Consider the following 23055-nt stretch of genomic DNA (forward strand, 5'->3'; position numbering starts at 1 on the left):
TAAATATACAAAAAAAAGCTATTCAAAGCAAATACATGTAACGATCACTTGGCTAGAATAGCTTTTCGAGATGGTATAGAATAGAGAGCTATTTTTTATATTGTTACTTTTTTGCGACAATGTTTGTTCTTCAACATTAGTAACTGACTAGACTCGTTAACTCTAGTCGCTATAGGTATTTATTACGTATCTTTACGTAATGTAATTCGAGTGTTTGCACTGACTAATTCAACTCTGGCGGCGGGGTGAGGGGAGCGGACGTATAGCTATAGTTATAACTATAATTCCTATATCAATATACTTCATAAAGAAAATATAATCGCGATCATTACCAGAATCGCAACATCAGCTTCTCTATAACTTTCTGTATATTTCGTATTACACCTTTATGTATTTTTTACTTTGTGTTTTGAGATATTTAACTCGTTGCATTAAAACTGAGCACTCTGTAGATTGCATGTTAGGTAGTTAGTTGCTATGAGACGCCTGAAGTGGCCGCGATTGGTAGGGGCAAAAGCCCGAAATCTCTTTTTAAACTACAAGGGTATACTTCCACGCGTAGTGACTTTGTAGCACGGCAATACGAATGATGAATCGCTGGATTGGAAAAGTAGCACTTGTGACTGGCTCGAGCGGAGGTATCGGTCTCGCTATATCGAAAGCTCTGGCTAGCCATGGCATTAAAGTAGTTGGTTTAGCAAGAAGAATAAACAAGCTTCACGAAGCTGCCGCAGAAATTGGAAGGGATAAATTTTTCCCGATCGAGTGCGATGTAACGAACGAAGAAGATATTCTTAAGGTGTTCAAATGGATCGACGAAAAGTTTGGTCGCCTTGACATTCTAGTGAATAATGCTGGAGTTCTTATTTCCACACCTATTGTCGGTAAAAATATTTATTCATATCGATATATGGTGTTTTACGAATATAGTAGTAGATGGTATAAACCATAGCAAAAAAGAACTCTAAAAAGAATATGAAATTTAATAGTTTAGAAAACTTGGAAGAATAAAAATAATTAAAAAGTATGTATATAATTCGTGTAATGTGTAAAAAATTTCAACATTCTACATACAATTAGTTCGGATAATCGAAGTTCTACTGTAATTTAGATAGATAATAATATGTATATTTGTATTTGTAAGATCTAATTATAAACATTGTGTTTTAGACTCAAAAACTGAAGAATATCGTAAACTCATTGATACTAACTTGATAGCTCCAGCAATTTAATTAGAAGCAGTTAAATCTATGAAAAAATGCCATATAATTAATATCTCCAGGTACTTATAATAACTTATACTTATCCCCTCAGTAATTTACAAAATCACTGTTTTGCTTGAAGCTATATATTACTTTATGTCGCTTTTCATCCTTTGCAATTTTATTTGTTTTTTTTTAAATCTAAATATATAGTTTCGGTTGTTATAATAAAATGATTCACAGCAAGACACATAACTCTTATATTGAACACTACGAAACAAACTCTATTCGTGGCAATAACGTTTTTGTTTAATATATTCTATTATGTATATTGTACATATTTGCTTAAATACTGTTAATTCGGCCAATCGCGGGGAGACGCAATCGCGAGGAGAGACGTCAACGGGAGTCGTAAATTCCCGTTACGATTATATTAATCGACACCACGAGTTGATCGATCCCCTGATTTCCGTTAAGATGATAGGGGTGATTAAGTTTATATAACACTGTGATTCACAGAATTATAAAATATATATTTCCAACACTTAAACTACACTGTTGAGTAGATACAAATCGTCAATAACAACTTGTCGCACGAATATGAGATAGACACGAATAATAGAGCAAGGTTCGTACAATCGAATTTCGTATGTTAGTGGACGGGAGAGTTAGATGCTACACGTCGACGTTGTTTTTCTACTACTTGTCGCCCTTAGGCTAGCACGGAAGAAAGCTCGGTGTGGGTGTGCCCTTTGCATGAAGAACGCGGATTCGTTATTCACGCTGTTCGTCAGGAAAAGTGAGGGCAACGATCCGCGATGTCGATTGGCTGTGACCCATGCTGAAACCTGAAGGAGTGAGTCGGAGTCCTCCTACCGACGTGGTTCATAAATGACCTTGCACATGGGAAAACTCAGCCTGTTCTGTTAGACAGATGTTTGGTTTTTCCTAATGGGCGCGTACCCGCTTTCTCCGCATTTTTGATTGCGCCTAATAAACCCAAGGACCTCTCTAAAAAACCAGATGTGCGTCGCAAATATTTCTAGCCTTAAGAAAGCTTTCAGGACGACGGATGGAATGCAGATACATGTGTACAGAATGCAAGAGAAAGTTATGGTCGGTCCTCAGGTTTATTGAGGGTCGAAGTGACGTTACGCAGGCCGTCGGCTGGCCGGTCGCGAGAGATGCAGCGCAGATGTTTTAGGCGACGTAACAATTACAACTACTGAAATCATTAAATAATGTAAAGTATCGTTTGTCAGAAAGTATTTGTTTCATTTTAGAATAAATTTGAATTAAATTCATGGAACACTTCTCCTAACATATTATTAGAATTATTAAAAAAGTTATAATAGACATATCAGGCACAGAGAAAACGGGGAGAAGGTCATTTTTAATACAATGTAAGGCCGAAATAAATAAAGAATATTTGCATGTCTCACAGATATAGATTGATTTATCGAATTATGATTTTATTTATCGAATAAATTCAGTAATATGCTAATATCACTCCGTATCTCTATATTTTTATATTCCATAGTCTCCTCAATAGATATAACTTCTATCGATACATACATAACATCCGAAATATATAAAAAAGCATAAAAACAAACGAAACGTCTATCACATTTGCTTACTTTCTCGTAGTTTGTAACTTTAAAAACGTTTCATTAAAATTCATGATGAGGGTACTTTCCTCCAAATTAAACCATACTGTTTCCAATTATACTAATTTTGCACAGACAGCTTGATTAAATTATTACATTTTCAAATATAATTCATATTTATAGCGTAGCCGGATTATATCTTGAAGCTATAGCCATACCGATCGGCATCGGTCCTAGTAAATACGGTTTAAAAGTTCTAGGGATAGAACTCCGTCACGAAATAAACGTGGCCAAGCTGAACGTCAAAATCACGGTAACAGCTCGTTATTTACATATGAATAGTATATTATTTAATGCCATCGTTAGTCCATACGTACAGACAAGAAAATGAAAATTTTCGAAGGTGTGGGAACATTTAAAACTTAAATCTAATAGATGGCGTTGATAGATAGCGTTGTTATTTCTATAATTAAAATTGGCTCAACAAAATTGTCTATGATTTACTTACTCACATGGTTTTATCTTTATATTTTAATAGAACATCAGCTCCGGAGCTGTGATGACGGATATGATAAAAGTTGTCCAAGATGTCGTGAGCAATAATTTTATATTAAAAGTTGGAGACATTGCTGAAGCAGTGATCTACGCGTTAGGAACACCGGAAACGGTCGAGGTATGTATAGATAAAATACCTATCTACAACAACATACACACTGTAACATCTCTTAGTAAGATTATCGGCATCCATTTTAACCCACATCTTTAATTTCCTTTATACCAATTTCGTTCCCACGTTCCCGCATTTGTACTCATTTTATTTCGTTCCTAATATAAGATATCTGTATAAAAAAATATTATTTACTCCGTCGTTATATTAATTCATATAATTCGTATAACAATTGTAGAGCTAGATAACCCTTTTTATACAGTTGATTATTGAATTACCTTCATTCCTATTTTATTGTTTTTCTATTTACTTATGTTCCATTATTTTACTTATTTGATATTTTCTTTTATTTCTTTCTATGCATTCAATTTTTATATTTCTTTCTATAATATGTGAAAGTAACCATTTTGTTATTATAGGATGATAGAATTCCTCCTTTCTCAATTAAGAACATATGTCAATATTATGTGAACGTTATTATTGTTACTATAATGATTAACTTCAATAATCAGAAATACTGTTCGCAGATATCGGAAATCACAGTAATACCACATGGCACGGGATTTATTTTCCCACAGCGGGATTGACTCACAGTTAGTCATTACTTAAATGCTGTAACATGCCGATTTTAATGAACTTCACGCCCGATCACATCATTATATCAATGTACAATGGCGCAAAAATCAGTGTGTTACTCCTACCTTGCAAGTATCAGAGTAGTTGAAGACATATTTTGTTAGATATTCGATTAACGTTTTGTATTTACATCATTACTACTATCAGCTTATTACCATTTATACAAAGGAATGTGAGAACCGATGACCTCATCAGAACGATTGTGAATCTTAATGCAATATGGTAAAATCAAGATGTATGTAGGAATGTTTTATGGAGTAGAACTTTGGACACTGTTAAATGGATTATCCTATTTAATAAAGAAATTGATTAGAAAACGGAGCTTTATATTTTTCCCCTTAAATATAAAAAAGTACCTCTTTGTGCGTAAAGTGCGTACAATAGACTTAGCCTAGATATATTTGTATTTTCGACTAGTCGCGGGGAGACGTAATCGCGAGGAGAGACGTCAACGGGAGTCGTAAATTTCCGTTACGATTATAATAATTGACACCACGAGTTGATCGATCCCCTGATTTCCGTTAAGATAATAGGGGTGATTCAGTTAGTATAACACTGTGGTTCACAGAATTATAAATTATATATTTTTTCCACTTAAGTTACACCGTTGCTTGTAATATATATCGTCTACAATGTGTTAGCGTATAGAGACGCGATACACTGGCACAATATTCGTCGAGGATAGAGCAAGGCTCCTAGAGTTTTGTTATAGTTGATTAACCCGTTACTGATATGTTGACTTTTCTAGCGTTGTAGAAGAAGTTGTTGACTTGACCCTCCTGATGTCGCAGAAGAAGTAGTTGACTTTCCTAGCGGTGTAGGACAAGTAAAGTTGGGTGACGATGCTGTGTCGGAGGAAAGCTAGCGATGAGTGTGTCTAGCGCACGGGATCATCGGATTTGTTCATGACATTTTTGGCTAGGAAAGTGAGGGCAGTATACATTGCTTCTGATTGGATAAACGAAGGTTGGTGGACTGGGAAGAGTCTTAGCCGTCCTCGATAGAAAGTTGCTAGTAGGAAGCATCGTACGTGAGAAAAACTAACCTTCCCTTGTCAAGCCGTAGTAGACAATAGTCTTTAGAAAGTGATTCAGAAAAAAGATATTTGTTGGGTCTGCAGGACCTTAGTTAGCAAATTACTGGGATTTATGATTGGTCCTTAAGACTATTGAGGGTACGCAGCAAGGATGAGCGGACTCTGGTATCCGTCTGGCCCGCGGGGTATGGCCTGGTCTAGGTAGAGGGTCGCCCGACGTAACAATATTTATCACATAATTAAAACTGGTACGTATACATTTTGCGACGTCTTACGCTGTCTTTAGCTTGGCATCGATTTCTACAGATTAATTTCTGAAAACAAATATCAGCTGGCAGTTCTTACCGCGTGAAGTGGCTACATACGAGACCTTCCCAGAGCCCTAATCCAATCCACTTCCACTATATTTTTATTTGCCATTTGAATTGTACATAAATGCTGTTACTGTTAAGAATGCGCGTCTGTTGAACTTTTTGTTCTTCTTCCCTTTTTTATATGTATCTGTTGAGTGTTAGCTGTACCCAGTAGTCTTAAGTACTTAAACCTTATAGTCCACCATAAAGTTATGAAATAACTAATGGCTATTCATGAAATTCGTGACAATCTTATATAGACTTTTTCCTACTGGCGCGCAGCTGTTCGCGGAACCGTCCGAAGATCGCCGATCTGCGACGACCTTGATTCCTGAAACTGTCCGCGAACGACGACGATCAAATGCACGTGTTAAAATACTGTTGTGCAAGTACTTGCTTGTGTTATATTTGGTTCGCAGGTAATACTTATTTTTTTCGTCGAGATTTTAAACTGTCATAAATATGTAGTAATTGATTGTCTGCAAATTTTAGTGTCTGTAAAATCTAGTACCTCTATCCATTTCCTGTCCAATGCATATTCTTTTCAGTTGGTGCACGCATTCTATCTTGATATTCTTATAATCTTCGGAGTTTTGTGGCGTTCCGTAAGGAATTTTAATGTCATGCATCTTTCTTTGCGGTTCTCCATAGTGTGAATTGGAGCGGCGAAATAAATGTTTTGATCGAACAAAATAGTTTTGACAACAAATTCATTGATTAAATATCATAGTTACCAATTATCATTTATAACTGTTTATGATAATGCCACGTGGCGTGCGTACTTAGGAAATACATAATTATACTTACATCCTGATTTCGGATCGAGTTTGTTCGTTAACTTAGGACTCGCCTCCTTGGGCTTCTTTTTGTTGCGCCAGAGGCGCTCGTACGTGACTTTCCCTAGAGCTGCCATGACTTCGCATCAAATTCATCCTCACAGACGATAATTCTAACCTTGTCACAGGAACCCTGACTTTGCATCACTTTAGATAGCATATCTGCTGATACGATTGCAACCGTATTTCATAAAATACCATGTCACGGTGCTGACAGTCTTAACTTGTAACACTCATATTTATGGATACAAGAGCACAAGTGGAAGTTGGATCAATTCAATACGAAATTTACGATTAGAATTGCTGGATTGTATTATCAGTTACCGAACACCTTGTATATGTAATACCTCTAGCGAATCAATCTTACCTTATCAAATTTCTGTCTTTGGAACTTTTCAAATATGAAAAGTAAATGTTACGACATAAGCCTCAATTACTCGATTAAAATACACGTTATCATGTTTTGAATAAACAAAAAGTGAAATATCTCAGTAAGCATTACTTGAATACTTCTGGTGTCTATGTATGAAATATGATAGAAGTTAATATACAAACAATTCAATATATGCATGCATGTATTCTTCTTTCATTACAGAATCAAATCCAGTGCTTTTAAATATGACCATTATTTAGTGATTCCTATGACGCGACTGAAATCCTGTTATGTATTTGCAAACGATCTAGCGGTAATCTTTTCCTCTAACTATATGAAACTTTCTAGGGTACTACTAGTCTTACATGTTATAGGGATCAAGGAGAAAGATGAAGACATTGTAATTATCTTCAAGGGCTTTGACATATATTTGTATAAATCACCAATGGTGATATTTTTTTAACAGTATTGCTTTAGGAGGACTGTCATTGTTATCAGATTAGTTATATATATATATATATATATATATATATATATATATATATATATATAGTTACACGACATACTTAAGAGTAACTAGAGAAGACCAAAAATATTGTTTATCTTAATATTATATAACATATACATTATCACCTAATTGCAAGCTTTATTAAATGAAATTGTTTTCTTTCGGATCCTGAAAAAGTGCTTCGTATTTGCGTCATTGTAGCACTGGAACGGTGATATGTCTATCAGTAAAATTGATAAAGCCAATCAAGTAGTATTGCTGAAATTGCGTGTATCTAAGTAATCGGTAGAATTGGTATGTATCAAGATAAGCGGTTTGTAATATTAGATAAAGCGTGTTTTTACATCTCGAAATTTTTCATAAACACATACAAATCTGTGGTCTATTCATCATTAACAAAATAACAAAGTGGTAATTTTACAATATGTAATCTCCTTACCTTTCCTACCCTTCGCTGGTAGTTCCGCTTGAATGTTATGTCATTAATTGAAGAATTGCCACATTGGAAAATATTGCAATCTTAATTGAATATTATAATGGAGTTATACGTTCGATCCATTATTCAAGATTTCAAGTAAATCTTTTATTATAAATTAACAACAACATGTACCCGTCATTCTCCTCGGTTAAAACATATAAGAAACGCGCTCACAGCAGAAAAATTTTTAAAAGAAATCGTAATAGCCAACTCATCATGAATGGATTATCACTATTTTATGGGTATAGTACATGTAACAGTTATGTTAAACATGAGTTAGCTATTTAAAGCAAATACATGTAACGATCATTTGGCTAGAATAGCTTTTCGAGATGGTATAGAATAGAGAGCTACTTTTTATATTGTTACTTTTTTGCGACAATGTTTGTTCCTAAACATTAGTAACTGACTAGGAATTACAATCATTAACTCTAGTCACTATAGGTATTTATTACGTATCTTTACGTAATGTAATTCGAATGTTTGCACTGACTAATGCAACTGTGGTGGAGGGGTGAGGAGAGCGGACGTATAGCTATAGTTATAACTATAATTCCTGTATCGAATATACTTCATAAAGAAAATATAATCGCGATCATTACCAGAATCGCAACATCAGCTTCTCTATAACTTTCTGTATTTTTCGTATTACACCTTTATGTATTTTTTACTTTGTGTAATTTCGACCAATCGCGGGGAGACGCAGTCGCGAGGAGAGACGTCAACGGGAGTCGTAAATTCCCGTTACGATTATACTAATCGACACCACGAGTTGATCGATCCCCTGATTTCCGTTAGGATAATAGGGGTGATTAAGTTTATATAACACTGTGATTCACAGAATTATAAAATATATATTTCCAACACTTAAACTACACTGTTGAGTAGATACAAATCGTCGATAACAGCTTGTCGCACGAAGATGAGATAGATATGAATAGTATAGCAAGGTTCGTACAGTCGAATTTCGTATGTTAGTGGACGTAGCACTCGAGGATACTTAATAGACGTGAGATTTTGATGTTAGACTTCGACGTTGTAGTATGTAGAAGAAGTAAGTTGACTTGATCTAGCGATGTTGACGAAGTAAGTTGACTTGACCCTCCTGATGTAGCAGGAGAAGTCTGCGACTTGACCCTCGTAGAGTCGTAGGAGAAGTATTCGACTTGACCCTCCTAGAGTCGTAGGAGAAGTGATGAGTAGGAAGCCTCCGACCAACGTGGTTCGTGAGTGACCTTGTGCATGGGAAAACCCAGCCTGTTCTATTAGATAGATGTTCGGTTTTTCCTAACGGGTGCGTACCTGCTTTCTCCATGTTTTTAATTGAAGAATATTTGAATGAAGATACATGTGTACACAATGAAAGAGAAAAGTTATGGTTGGTCCTTAGGTTTATTGAGGGTCGAAATGACGCTACGCAGGCCATCGGCTGCCCGGTCGCGAGAGCTGCAGCGCCGATGTTTTAGGCGACGTAACACTTTGTGTTTTGAGATATTCAACTCGTTGCATTAAAACTGAGCACTCCGTAGATTGCATGTTAGGTAGTTAGTTGCTATGAGACGCCTGAAGTGGCCGCGATTGGTAGGGGCAAAAGCCCGAAATCTCTTTTTAAACTACAAGGGTATACTTCCATGTACTTAAAGCACAAGCAATTCTCATATCGTTTTATTTTTATATTTCAATAGAACATTAGTCCTGGAGTTCTTATAACGGATATGATAAAAGTGTTAATTGATGTAGGTTTGGGATTGATAATTAATCGATTCACACAGATTCGATTTTTCTCTCTATATTTCTCCGCCTTTTCTCCAACAACATGCCTTAACACACAGGATACACTTAGTCAATTAACACGGGTCGACTTCTAAGACAAAAGAGCGTCGTTAGAAGTCGTACCAACTTAGCTTGTAGTAACTAGCGATCATGCCAACTTAACTTCTCTCAACACTCCCCTTTGATCGTACTTTCTACAAGCCCCATAGCTTTGGTAAAATGTTGAGTTTTAACTCTATTTAAGCCTTTGGTGAGAATGTCAGCAACATTCTCAGGACTAGGTATATATGTATAATCTAATATTCCCTTCGACATGCAGTTTTTAACATAAAAATAACGTACTTGGACATGCTTAGAACTGTCAGCAACTACTTCATTTTTGGACCATGAAATAGCCCCGATGTTATCACAAAAAATCTTGCAAGGACGAAGGTAATATGACAATTGACCTAACTCCCTTAACAGTAAGGAAATCCACACAGTTTCCCTTGCTGCTTCTTGTATCGCCACAAACTCCGCTTCACATATCGATTGAGCTATAATTGGGTGTTTCTTGGACAACCAAGATATTGTACCACCAGCAAGTATGAAGACATACCCGCTCCTAGATTTCCTATCTACCGTACAGCCCGCAAAGTCTGAATCACAAAACACCTTCAAAGGTTGCCCTGTCCTTTGGTACACTAGCTTCAAGTCTTTGGTTTTTAGCAGGTACTTAAAAATTCGCTTCACTGCTTTCCAATCGGATACAGTCGGATTTGCGCATCTTTGGTTTAATTTCCCTACTGCACACGCGACATCAGGATGACTCACAGTTGCGACATACATTATATGCCCCACAGTTTGTTCATACAACTTATTATCGAAGGACTCATCACACTCAATGTCAAAACTGGCTTCACACTCCTTAGCTAGCGGTGTTGACACTCCAACCTCATGAGCAATGTCAAACAGATCCAGCATTTGACCTATCTGTACGGATTGATCAAATACGACAGTGGTACTGTTTGGTTTACTCAGGTAGATGGATAGAAATTGAGTATTTGTACCCAGCATCCTAACATATAATTTCTCCTTAATTCTAGTTTTGAACACTTCAATCTTATCCTTCGTTCCAAACACAAGAATGTCATCCACATACACAGCTACAATCAGATCTTTGGACGCATTCACATATACACACGGATCATTCATACATGGGTTCAGACTCATACCTTTCACAATAATATTGATGTATCTAAACCACATTCTCCCGGTTTGCTTCAGTCCATACAGGCTCCTTTTGAGTTTGCACACATATTAAGTCCTGTCTTTCCCTGGAACTTTAAAAAATTCTGGTTGCTCTATGTATATATCCTCACCCAGAGGACTGTTGAGATATGCACACTCCACATCGATATGCTCGTAAGCCCACTCATTCTCTGCACACAGAGCAAGCAGAATTCTTAGAGTTCTGCGTTTTACTATTGGACTGAAGGTTTCTGAGTAATCTACTCCATCAGGTCTCTGCCAGAATCCCCGAGCTACAAGCCTAGCCTTATATCTATCAGGGTCTCTCTTTATGACAAACATCCACTTATAGTCTATAACATTTCTATTCAAAGGTCTTTGCACAATGTTCCACACATCTTTATTTTTTAGATTGTCTAACTCCTTCATTATTGCATCAGTCCACTTTTGAGCATCTGGTCTCCTCAGGGCTTCGTACACATTCACAGATACATACATGCTTTGAGTTTTGCAAACGGTTGCAACATGAGCGCAACTATCACACGTCTTTGGCTTATGTAATCTTGCCGACCTCCTGGGCACAGTCGGTACACTCACAACCTCCCCCCGATTATTCTCACTCATTAAATTGTCCATGAAATAGTCAGTCTCCCCTTCATCATTTTTACCATCACTTTGTATTTCAACGTCAGTCTGGTCAACTCCCCTTTCAAGTTCAAAATCTTCTACGTCCCATATCCATTCTGAGAATCTCCTTTTTATATTACTCGTATCCATCTTAACACTCTTGTAGGGGAACGCATTCTCCTCAAACCTGACATGACAAGATATTATTACTTTCTTGGTTTTTGGCAGGTAGATCCTATAACCCTTGACCTGTCGGTCGTAACCTACAAATATCCCTTCATCTGCCCTGCTATTAAATTTTCGTCCGCTTGGGCTTCTCAGGTACCAGACTCTGCACCCAAATACTCTCAGTCTGTTGATCTCCCTTTGGATGTCGCACCCCTTGCCTTTCCATAGTTCCAATGGGATCTTGTCTCCGATAGCAGCGGATGGGCATAGGTTCCTTATGTGACACGCAGTGTTCACTACCTCTCCCCACAGATAGTCAGGGAGCCCTGATTGGATGAGTAAACACCTAGACATCTCAACCAGGGTCCTATTTGCTCGTTCGGAAACTCCATTTTGCTTAGGGTTCCTAGGGACGGTCTTCCTGTGTAAGATGCCTTTCTCCTTCAGGTAACTTTCAAAATTTTCCGCCGTATACTCACCTCCATTGTCAGTTTGGAGGGCACTTATTTTGGACTGGTATAGAGCCTCCACTTCCATCTGGTATTCCTTGAAGCACTTAAGTATTTCGCTCTTCCTGCTGATGATCCTAACGTACATGAAATGAGAGGAATCATCAATGAAAGTCACAAAGTAATTACCTCCGCCTAATGACTTGCACTGAGCTCTGCCACTAACATCGCTGTGAACAATCTCTAAAGGGCGTTGACACATGTGGTGAGCTGTCCTCGGAAATGGCATTTTTGTCATTTTTCCTTTCACGCAGACTCTACATAGTTCCTCATGTTTCCTCGAGTCCTCCTTCACGCTACTTACAGGGATTTTTCTCATTGCATTTCCATGCAGGTGACCTAATCTCTCCAATGACCTCAATGCCTTCGTCATCCTTCCCAGGCTCCTCCTGATCGTTTTCCACGGAGACGTTTGCTACGTGCCTTTCAGGTGGTATTGTCTCTAGGTAGTACACATTGTCTCCTACCCTTGAGTTGAATACAACGTTTCCATCTTCATGTGTTCCAACGGCCTCATCCCTCGTATACACTGTGGTGACACCCTTCATTGCCAATTGTCTGATCGAAATTAGATTCACATCTAATTCAGGCACTCATACAGCGTTCGACAAGGATAGGGTCCAACCGCCACAGGATTTAGTCATCTTCACAACGATCGTTCCCTTTCCCTTAACCTCCAGGTATCCCTTGTCAATCCTGATCTGTCCGGTTGCAGGCGTGAAGTCCACCAACCGATGCCTGACCGGAGTCATGTGATTCGAGGACCCCGAGTCAAGGTAACTGATCCTATCTCTTTCCATGTGGCTGCTGGACGATAAAGCTAACGTAGAGATAAGTCCCTTGGATCTCGATTTGTCTTCTGATTCTCTCTCCTTCTTGCTGTCTTCTTCTTGTCTCCTTTTCTCCCTTTGGTTTTGCTCCTCCTTATCTCCCTTCCCTTCTTAGTACTGGTACGAAATGTGGCCCCGTTTTCCATACTTGTAGCACTTCTGGTCATTTGGGTCTCTGTACTTTGGCCTTGCGCCATCTTTGTTGTGTTGAAGCTTGGGCCTCCATTGTTTCCAGGCTGCCATTGCGCTTGTTTTTCTCGGCTGAGTCCGCAGCCGCATCGATCCTTCTTTCTTCGAGTAGAAGATCGGATTTCACGACTCTCGCGGTTAGATCCTTATCGATCCTTGTTGCTCTGAGGTACGTCGCGTAATTTGTATTTGTAAAATATTAATTTTTGGTAAGAAAATATACACAATTTTTGTTTAAATTCAATATTTTGTCCAATATTCGTTATTTCTTATCACTTCGGTATATCTTCTTGGCATAGAATCTATTAATTTTTTTCATTTGTAAAGTTCATTTTAATTTTTCGCTTTATAACTTTGTACTGTCTTTTTTATGATGCTCCACAAATTCTCGATTGGATTAATGTCTGGTGATTACGACGACCACGGCAACACGGTAATATTTTCTTCTTCAAAACACTGTTTCACAACCCGAGCCGTGTGCTTCGGATTATTATCATTTTGAAAAATAAAATCATCCATTCAGTATGTCCATGTATTGAAAACGGTCCATAATTCCATTGATACGACATATCGGACCAGGACTACCTCGAGAAAAACACGCGCACACCATAACGTTCCCACCACCATGTTTAAGAGTTTTTAAAACGCACTGTGTTTTCAAACTTTCGCCAATTCGACGTCTAACATGCCGTATCCCGTCAGAAGAGACGCGATTGAATTTCGATTCGTCTAAAAATAATAACATTTGCCAATCTTCACTTGTCCAATGCATATGAGCTTTAGCAAATGCAAGACGTCCTTTTTGATTCCTATAACTCAGTAGTGGTTTCTTTTGGGGTTTTCGTCCTCTTAAGTTAAAGTCTTCTAATCTTCTCTTAACAGTTCTAACACTAATTTGTGTATCGCTTTTATAGTTTATCTCCACAGCAATATTATTTGCACTACGAAAACGATCCTTTTCGCTCAATCGATGAATCCGGTGATCCATTTTTGGCGTTGTTTTCCGTGGTCTTCCGTTTTTCGGTTGATCGCAATACATGCCTGCCTTTAAAAATTTATACCAAGCTTGCTTACAAGCCGTTTCTGACCTGTTCACTATATTTGCTATTTCGGTGAAGTTTTTACTTTGCTTTCACAGCCTTACGATTTGTTCCCTTTCGTTTTCAAGTAAATTCTTTCATTTACCTATAGTCTGTTCCTACCTAAATGAATTTTAAGGAATAAAAGGTACATTAAACAATGATTTTCACATTCCAGAATCAAAATGTTCAAAAACTGTACTCATATTCAGGTTTTACACAGATCGACTTAAACTAATATCCACTGTTTACAAGTGATAAGCGGTAACTAACTGTTATAACTCCTATATTGTTTGTATTTGACAACTGACGGTCTGAGGTTACGAAGGTTAAGCATACGGCTATGTTATTCCAAAGAGACAAACCCAATAGAAGAACAATATGCGTATAAGATGTTTGTAATCCGGTTTACAAATCATTGTCCTAATCTTCTGTCCACTACTGTAAGTGTCAGAATAAGTTGAGGGATATCTTGGTAAATATTCGATTAACATTCTATATTTAGGTTATTTCCACTATTACGTTATTATGTTTTATACAAAGAAACGGAAGGATCATGAGTGCGATTTTGAATCTTCAATGCAAAATGATAAAAGTAGGATGTTTGGTGAAATAAAACATTCTACACTTTATTAAACCAATTGTTCTATTTAATAAACGAGAAAAATTCGGAAAAGGACGTTTTATTTTTCATTCTAAATTAAATATTATCTCGTTATGCAAAAAGCGCGCACAGTCGGCTTAGCCTACATATACATTAAGATTTTTTTTTTTATAGGCGCCCCGCGCCCTCCGGAGAGAGAGCGCCGGGTAGTGTCGGATTCGTACCGGCTAAAATCTCCACGGTGATCGTCCTGAGGATTGGTAGGAGTGCTCCGGGACCATCTTTTCATATTACTGCTGGGGCACTTCTTCGTCTTCTCCCTGATGATGTAATCGGGAGTCATCCTTGGTTGATTGGGCCGTTAGGAGGGACCACTCTATATACATTATGATATGATATGATATACATTAAACTAATTATACTGAAACTCATACATTTTACGACGTGTTACGTTATTGTAGTTTTTAGATTGGTATTGCTTTCTAAAGTTTAAATTTTAAAAAAGAATGTTAATTGCCAGGTCTCACCCAGTGGAAGTGGCTACATACTACACCGGCTCGAACTCCCAAATCCACACACCTTCCATTACGTTTTTATTTACCGTTTGGATTTTAACTGAATATTGTTGTTTTTGCTAACTTCTCCCTTCTTTTCTTCTTTTTTCATTGAGTATATCAGTTGTGTGTTAGATGTGCTTAGTAGTTTTGGACCTCGCTACACATGCTGTTTGTCATGAAGTAATAAAATTTATGATAATGAATTAATATTTAACCTTTGAAACTTATGACATTCTTACACACACTTTTTCGTATTGGTCCAAAGATTGCCGATCAGCGACGACCTTGATTCCTGAAACTGTTTGCGAACGACGACGATAAAATACACGTGTCAAAATACTATCGTGCAAGTACTTACTTGTGTTATATTTAGTTCGGAAATAATACTTATTTTTTTGTCGAGATTTTAAACTATCATAAATATGTAGTAATTGATTGCCTGTATAATTTAGTGCCTGTAAAATCTACTACTCTCTATCCATTTCCTCTCCTATGCACATCGCCTTTACAGTTTGCGCATGCATTCTATTTTGATATTCTTATGATCTTCGGAGTTTTGCGGCGTTTCGTAATTAATTTTACTGATGCCATGTATCTTTCTTTGCAGTTGCCCGTAGTGTGAATTTTGGCCCGGTGAAATGAACGTTTTAAACGAGCAAAACAATTTGACAACAAATTCATTGATTAAATATCATAGTTACCAATTATCATTTATAACTGTTTGTGATAACACCACTTGTCATGCGCACTTAGATAATACATAATTATACTTATTTATTCACGACATATACTCATGTATAATAATCTGTTGTCTATCATATACGTATTTGCGTATTTGTCTCAGTATCCAAAGAAAATCTTTCTAACCAAATGGCTTCTCGATTTCGCATCCGCTTAGTGAGGAAGACACTGGCCTCTGCTAATTTCTGATTTCGTATGAGGTTTGCTGAAGATTACAGTTCTCTGATTACGCGTCAAATTTGCCTGTACTTACATAAGCTTTATGAAAGCTTCCCGATTTCCCGTTAGGGTCATTGTCAAATTCCCTAACAGCTCCATGTTCTCGTATCAAGATCGATTGTTCCGTTTCTCCTAGTGACACGCTGATTTCGGATCGAGTTTGTTCGATAACTTAGGACTCGCCTCCTTGGGCTTCTTTTTGTTGCGCCAGAGGTGCTCGTACCTGACTTTCCCTAGAGCTGCCATGACTTCGCATCAGATTCATCCTCACAGACGATAATCCTAACCTTGTCACAGGAACCCTGACTTTGCATCACTTTAGATAGCATATCTGCTGATACGATTGCAACCGTATTTCATAAAATACCATGTCACGGTGCTGACAGTCTTAACTTGTAACACTCATATTTATGGATACAAGAGCACAGGTGGAAGTTGGATCAGTTCAATACGAAATTTACGATTAGAATTGCTGGATTGCACCGATAGTTACCGAACACCTTGTACAACTAACATCTCTAACCAATCAATTTTACTTTATCAAATTTCTATTCACTTATTTTTGTGTTTCGCAATTGTCACGTTTGACGATGCTTTTCAAATACTAAGAGTGAATACAACAAGATACGCATGTGGCACTCGAATAAAATACACTTTATGTTGCAATCTTAATTAAAAACTATACCGGAGTCGCATGTACGACACATTACTCAAGATTTTAAGTAAATCTACAATTACAAAGTAACAACAACTTGTACTCGTCATTCTATTCGATTAAAATAAATAAGAAGAACGCTTATAACACTAAAACTGCCAAAGTCATCGAAATGACCAGCTCATAATGATTCATCGCTATTTTATAGCTGTGGTGCTCGGTAAGTATAGTAAGTCTCTTTTTGTAACATGACCCAGTTGTTATAAGCAAAAACATGTAACATCCACTTATGTAGAATAGGTTTTCGGGATCTTATGGAATAGAGTGCTATTTTTTGTATTGCATTCTATTTTCTATTTGTTATCAATATACATATAAATAATGTAACAACGAATATAAAGAATACCATAAATGGGGTTATAAAACTGAACATCGATAATTGACCAGAGTTTGTACTTAGCAACTGCATCCGCTGTAGATACCTAGTACTTGTCTTTGTAGTGAATTGTTTTGATTATTTATTTCGATTAATCTTGACTACTCAACTCGTTGTAGGAGGAGGAGGACTGAGATTGTATGGAGCTACAATTATAGCTATAATTTATGTATCTGATGTCTCTAATAAAAAAAATCGCTATTTTCCTCGGGATTTATATGGTCGCATTATCTGTCTCTCTATAATTTGCAACTGAAACATCCTTTTGTATTTTGCACGTTTTGTTTCGAGATATTTAACTAGTTGCATTTGATGTACGAGCCCTGCTAACTGAAGGTCATTACATGCATGTTTGTATGTAATGTACTGCATTACGTAAGTACTTACTTGGAACGAAATATCATTAGTGAACACTGATTGGTAGAAATCAAGGCCGGACCGTGCCGATACTTCATATAAAGTAACGCAATGCCTCCCTGCGCAGTTACCTTGCGGTGTGCTAACAAGAATGATGAATCGTTGGACCGGTAAAGTAGCACTTGTAAGCGGTGCGAGCAGAGGGATCGGTCTCGCGATATCGAAAGCTCTGGCTAGCCATGGCATTAAAGTAGTTGGTTTAGCAAGGACAATAGACAAGCTTCACGAAGCTGCCGCTGAAATTGGAAAGGATAAATTTTTCCCGATCGAGTGCGATGTAATGAACGAAGAAGATGTTCTTAAGGGGTTCAAATGGATCGACGAAAACTTTGGTTTCCTTGATATTTTAGTGAATAATGCTGGAGTTCTTAGTCCCACACCTATCCTCGGTAAAAATATTTATTCATATCGATATATGGTATTTTACGAATATGCTTCGATTTGAATTTTCCTTTTTTCTGTATTCTTCTTTCTTTCTAACTATTGCCAGTAATCATAGGTTATATTATTATGCTACAGATGTAAAATGGTTAGAATAATTTAGATTCGTTTATCTACTATCTCTAGTAGGAAAGCTTTCGTTGTACAAATAGTGTTGATGTTGGAGTTAATGTCCCAGATTTCTTCAGTATTAGCGGAGAAGTCAGTTGTGTGGAAAATTTCAAGAAAATTACAATTTCGTCATCAGTATAACCGCTCGAGTGATTACAATCATTCCTTTGAATTATCGTGCTTGATTAAATTAATCTTCATGTCATCGGTTTACTGTTCAAGGCGTACTGTTCGCTATTTTGGACTGATCTTTTCAAGTAAAATTCAAATTTTGTTTCCAGATGTTTGCTTCCCTACAAAATCTATTATTTCAAAATAATAATGCTTTTCTAGTCATTATTTTTAAATGTGAATGTTACAAATGTCAAATATTACATAAATAATACGGTTTTATTCGCGAAATTGAAGTTATTTTATCTAAACGTTGATTCTTACATGTCCCAACTGTTATATTTAATTACTCTTACTGATAATAGCTTGGATATATAATAATACTCATAGATACATTTCTGTTTGTAATAACTAATCGTAAATATTCTGTTACAGACTCAAAAACCGAAGAATACCGTAGAGTCATCGATACCAACTTGATAGCACCAGCAATTCTATCACGAGAAGCCATAAAATCTATGAAAAAGTGCAACGCTTGCGGCCATATAATTAATATCTCCAGGTAACTTTATGTATTACATAGTAATATATTTCCTCCTTATTTTATAGATGGTAGTGTTAGTTAAATATATCCGTGGAAAATGCCTATGAATCTATTGTTCCGTTTGACCTCTCAAATCTTAATTGTTTTTTTTTTTTTATCTAAATGAGCAGCTTTTATTTTTTATTCACAAACGGAGAAAGCAAAAGCAAAACATATAACTTTTATATCGAACATTACAAAATAAACTCGATTCGTGGGAATACAATTGTTTGCCTAATATATTTTTATATGCACATTTTACATATTTATTGAATTACATATTATTCCTGAAATAATTAAATAATATAAAGGCTATCGTTTTTCAAATGGTATTTGTTTCATTCTAGAGTAAATTTCAGTTGAATTCATGAAACAGTTCTCCTAACATATTAGAATCATTAAAACTGTTGCAAACAGATACGTCAGTCACGAAGAAAACGACAAGAAGTTTATCTTTAATAACGAATAAGGCCAGAGTTAATAAATAATGTTTGCATTTCACATAGATATACTAGACATAGATAGATATAGATAGAATAAAATTACATTTATCGAGTAAATTCGGTGATATCTCGCGCTTCATTGCACTGTATCTCTCTATTTTTATGTTCTATAGTCCTCTCTATCGATATCAGCACGACGTCCAAAATGCTCCAAAACACATAAAAACAAACGAAACATCTATCACATTTGCGTCTGTAACGCGATGTAACTTTACGCAAATTCCTTTCGTTTAATGAGGATCGGTATCTTATTTTCTACAAAGTCATTGGGATCCGAATGCAGTTTTATCGTAATTTGCACGTTTGAACGAAGAAATTAAAGAAGTTTCATTAAAATCCATAATGAGGGCGCATTTCTGCAAATCGAACCATACTGTTTATAAATTATTCTAATATTGCATACACAGGTTGATTAAATCATTACATTCTCAAATATATTTCATATTTATAGCATATCCGGATTACATCTTGAAGCTATAGCCGTACCGATCGGCATGTACGGTCCTAGTAAATACGGTCTAAGAGCTCTAGGGATAGAACTCCGTCACGAAATAGCGCAGGCCAAACTGAATATCAAAGTAACGGTAAGAGGTCATTATTTACATATGTATAGTATATTATTTAATGTCATCGTTAGTCCATACGTACAGACAAGAAAATGAAAATTTTCGAAGGTGTGGAACATTTAAAACCTAAGTCTATAAGATGGCGTTGATAGATAGCGTTGTTATTTCTATAATTAAAATTGGCTCAACAAAATTGTCTATGATTACCCATGTATTAACGTAATTCTGAATAATCAGATATAACCATGCATAAACTATAAGAGTAAATAATACTCACTTGGTTTTATCTTTATATTTTAATAGAACATCAGTCCCGGACCTGTGATGACGGATATGATGAAAGGTTTTGAAAATATCGTGAGCAATTCTATATTAAAAGTTGGGGACATCCCCGAAGCAGTGATCTACGCGTTAGGAACACCGGAAACGGTCGAGGTATGTATACATAAAATACCTGTTCACAAGAACATACACACTGTAACGTCTCTTAGTAAGATTATCGACCCCCATTTTAACCCACATCTTTAATTTCCTTTACGCCAATTTCGTTCCGACGTACCCGCATTTGTAGTCATTTTATTTCGTTCCTAATATAAGATATCTGTATAAAAAAATATTATTTACTCCGTCGTTATATTAATTCATATAATTCGTATAACTACTATAGAGCTAGATAACCTTTTTTATACAGTTGATTATTGAATTACCTTCTTCCCTATTTTGTTGTTTTTCTATTTATTTACGTTCCTTTATTTTACCTATTTGATATTTTCTTTTATTTCTTTCTATGCATACAATTTTTATATTTCTTTCTATAATATGTGGAAGTAACCATTTTGTTATTATAGGATGATAGAATTTCTCCTTTCTCAATTAAGAACATATGTCAATATTATGTGAACGTTATTATTTTTACTGGTAATGATTAACTTCAATAGTCATAGAAATACTGTTTGCAGATTCCGGAAATCACGGTAATACCACACGGCACGGGATATATTTATCCACAGCGGGATTGACTCACAGTTAGTCATTACTTAGATGCTGTAACATGCCAATTTTAATGAACTTCACGCCCGATCAAATCATTGTATCAATGTACAGTGGTGAAAAAATCAGTGTGTTACTCCTACCTTGCAAGTATCAGAGTAGTTGAAGACATATGTTGTTAGATATTCGATTAACGTTTTGTATTTACATTATTACTACTATTAGGTTATTACCATTTATACAGTATTTTCGACCAATCGCGGGGAGACGCAATCGCGAAGAAACACGTCAACGGGAGTCGTAAATTCCCGTTACGATTATAATAATCGACACCACGAGTTGATCGATCTCCTGATTTCCGTTAAGATAATAGGGGTGGTTGAGAGGGCATAACACTGCGATTAACAAGGTTATAAACTATATATTTTTAACACTTAAGTTACACCGTTGCTTATGATATATATCGTCGACAATGATTTAGCGTATAGAGATGCGATACACTGGCACAATATTCGTTGGTGATCAAGCAAGGCTCGTAGAGTTTTTGTTATAGTTGACGTAGCAATAGAGGAAAAGAACACGGTTACTGACATGTTGACTATTCTAACGTTGAAGTAATAATAATAAGTAAGGTACAGTGACGATGCTGTATCGGAGGAAAGCTAGCGATGGATGTATCTAGCGCACGGGGCCATCGGATTTATTCATGACATTTTTGGTCTGGAAAGTGAGGGCAGTATACATTGCTTCTGATTGGATAAACAAAGGTTGGTGGACTAGGACGGGTCTTATCCGCCCTCGATAGAAAGTTGCTAGTGGGAAGCATCGTACGTGAGAAAAACCAACTTTCCTGTGTCAAGCCGTAGTAGACAATACTCTTTAGAAAACGATTTAGGAAAACTATATTTGTCCGGTCTGAAGGACCTTAGCTAGCGAATTCCTGAGATTTACGATGGGTCCTTAAGACTATTGAGTGTACGCAGTAAGGATGAGCGGACATCTGGTTCCCATCTTGGCCGCGGTGTGTGGCCTAGTCTAGGTAGAGTGTCGCCCGACGTAACATATATAAAGGAATGTAAGAACTGATGACCTCATCAGAACAATTGTGAATCTTAATGCAATGTGGTAAAATCAAGATGTATGTAGGAATGTTTTATGGAGTAGAACTTTGGACACTCTGTTAAATGGATTATCCTATTTAATAAAGAAATGGATTGGAAAACGGAGCTTTATATTTTTCCCTTTAAATATGAAAAAGTACGTCTTTGTGCGTAAAGTGCGTACAATAGACTTAGCCTAGATATGTTTATCACATAATTAAAACTGGTACGTATACATTTTACGACGTCTTACGCTGTTTTTAGCTTGGCATCGTTTTCTACAGATTAATTTCTGAAAACAAATTCAGCTGGCAGTTCCTATCGCGTGAAGTGGCTACATACGAGACCTTCCCAGAGCCCTAATCCAATCCACTTCCACTATATTTTTATTTGCCATTTGAATTATACATAAATGCTGTTACTGTTAACAATGCGCGTCTGTTGAACTTTTTGTTCTTCTTCCCTTTTTTATATGTATCTGTTGAGTGTTAGCTGTACCCAGTAGTCTTAGGTACTTAAACCTTATAGTCCGTCATGAAGTAATGAAATAACTATTATTTTTATTTATTTATTATTGCTTAGACGAACTTTCGGTTTTACATCTCTTATACTTATTTTGCTTCTTATATATCTACCTCCCCTCTTATTTAATCTATTATATTGCACTCCCTTAATTATTCTATCTCTAAAAACTAAAAACTAAAAACTAATGACTAAAGAACTATTGCAACTTTGGGCTTTTGCCTCCTTGCTGTGCTTCCTTTTTGTCGTTCCTCTCCGTCTTGTATTGCCCTTTTCTTCTCTGTTATTGCTTTTACTTCTGTTAGTCCTTCTCCAGTCTCATTTAGTGTTTTTTCTATGTTCTTTGGTCCTCCCGTTATTTCACATTCTTTTATTACATATCTCAGGTCTTCTTCTTT

The 23055-nt window shown here is 36.5% G+C and overlaps 2 protein-coding genes and 1 long non-coding RNA gene across 3 annotated transcripts; 2 read left to right on the top strand and 1 right to left on the bottom strand.

Moving 5' to 3' along the window:
- The first annotated feature begins 536 nt into the window (after window positions 1–536).
- Window positions 537–4416, top strand: LOC138189650 (farnesol dehydrogenase-like). Its single transcript, XM_069131733.1, has 5 exons — window positions 537–884; window positions 1237–1282; window positions 2993–3122; window positions 3348–3482; window positions 4004–4416. The coding sequence occupies exons 1-5, from the start codon at window positions 587–589 to the stop codon at window positions 4061–4063; spliced, it is 669 nt and encodes a 222-aa protein (XP_068987834.1). The 5' UTR covers window positions 537–586; the 3' UTR covers window positions 4064–4416.
- Window positions 4417–11761: 7345 nt separating this feature from the next.
- On the bottom strand, window positions 11762–12344 carry LOC138188879 (uncharacterized). Its single transcript, XR_011175725.1, has 3 exons — window positions 12170–12344; window positions 11974–12080; window positions 11762–11900 (listed from the first exon to the last, which is right to left on the bottom strand). It is a non-coding gene; the product is annotated as an uncharacterized LOC138188879 (long non-coding RNA).
- Window positions 12345–17817: 5473 nt separating this feature from the next.
- On the top strand, window positions 17818–21273 carry LOC138188863 (farnesol dehydrogenase-like). Its single transcript, XM_069131008.1, has 5 exons — window positions 17818–18119; window positions 18829–18955; window positions 19931–20063; window positions 20349–20480; window positions 21005–21273. The coding sequence occupies exons 1-5, from the start codon at window positions 17822–17824 to the stop codon at window positions 21062–21064; spliced, it is 750 nt and encodes a 249-aa protein (XP_068987109.1). The 5' UTR covers window positions 17818–17821; the 3' UTR covers window positions 21065–21273.
- The last annotated feature ends 1782 nt before the right edge of the window (window positions 21274–23055 follow it).

Source organism: Bombus flavifrons, chromosome 2 (genome assembly GCF_040668555.2).
Source record: "Bombus flavifrons isolate JBK064 chromosome 2, iyBomFlav1_principal, whole genome shotgun sequence".
Taxonomy (NCBI): Eukaryota; Metazoa; Arthropoda; class Insecta; order Hymenoptera; family Apidae; genus Bombus; species Bombus flavifrons.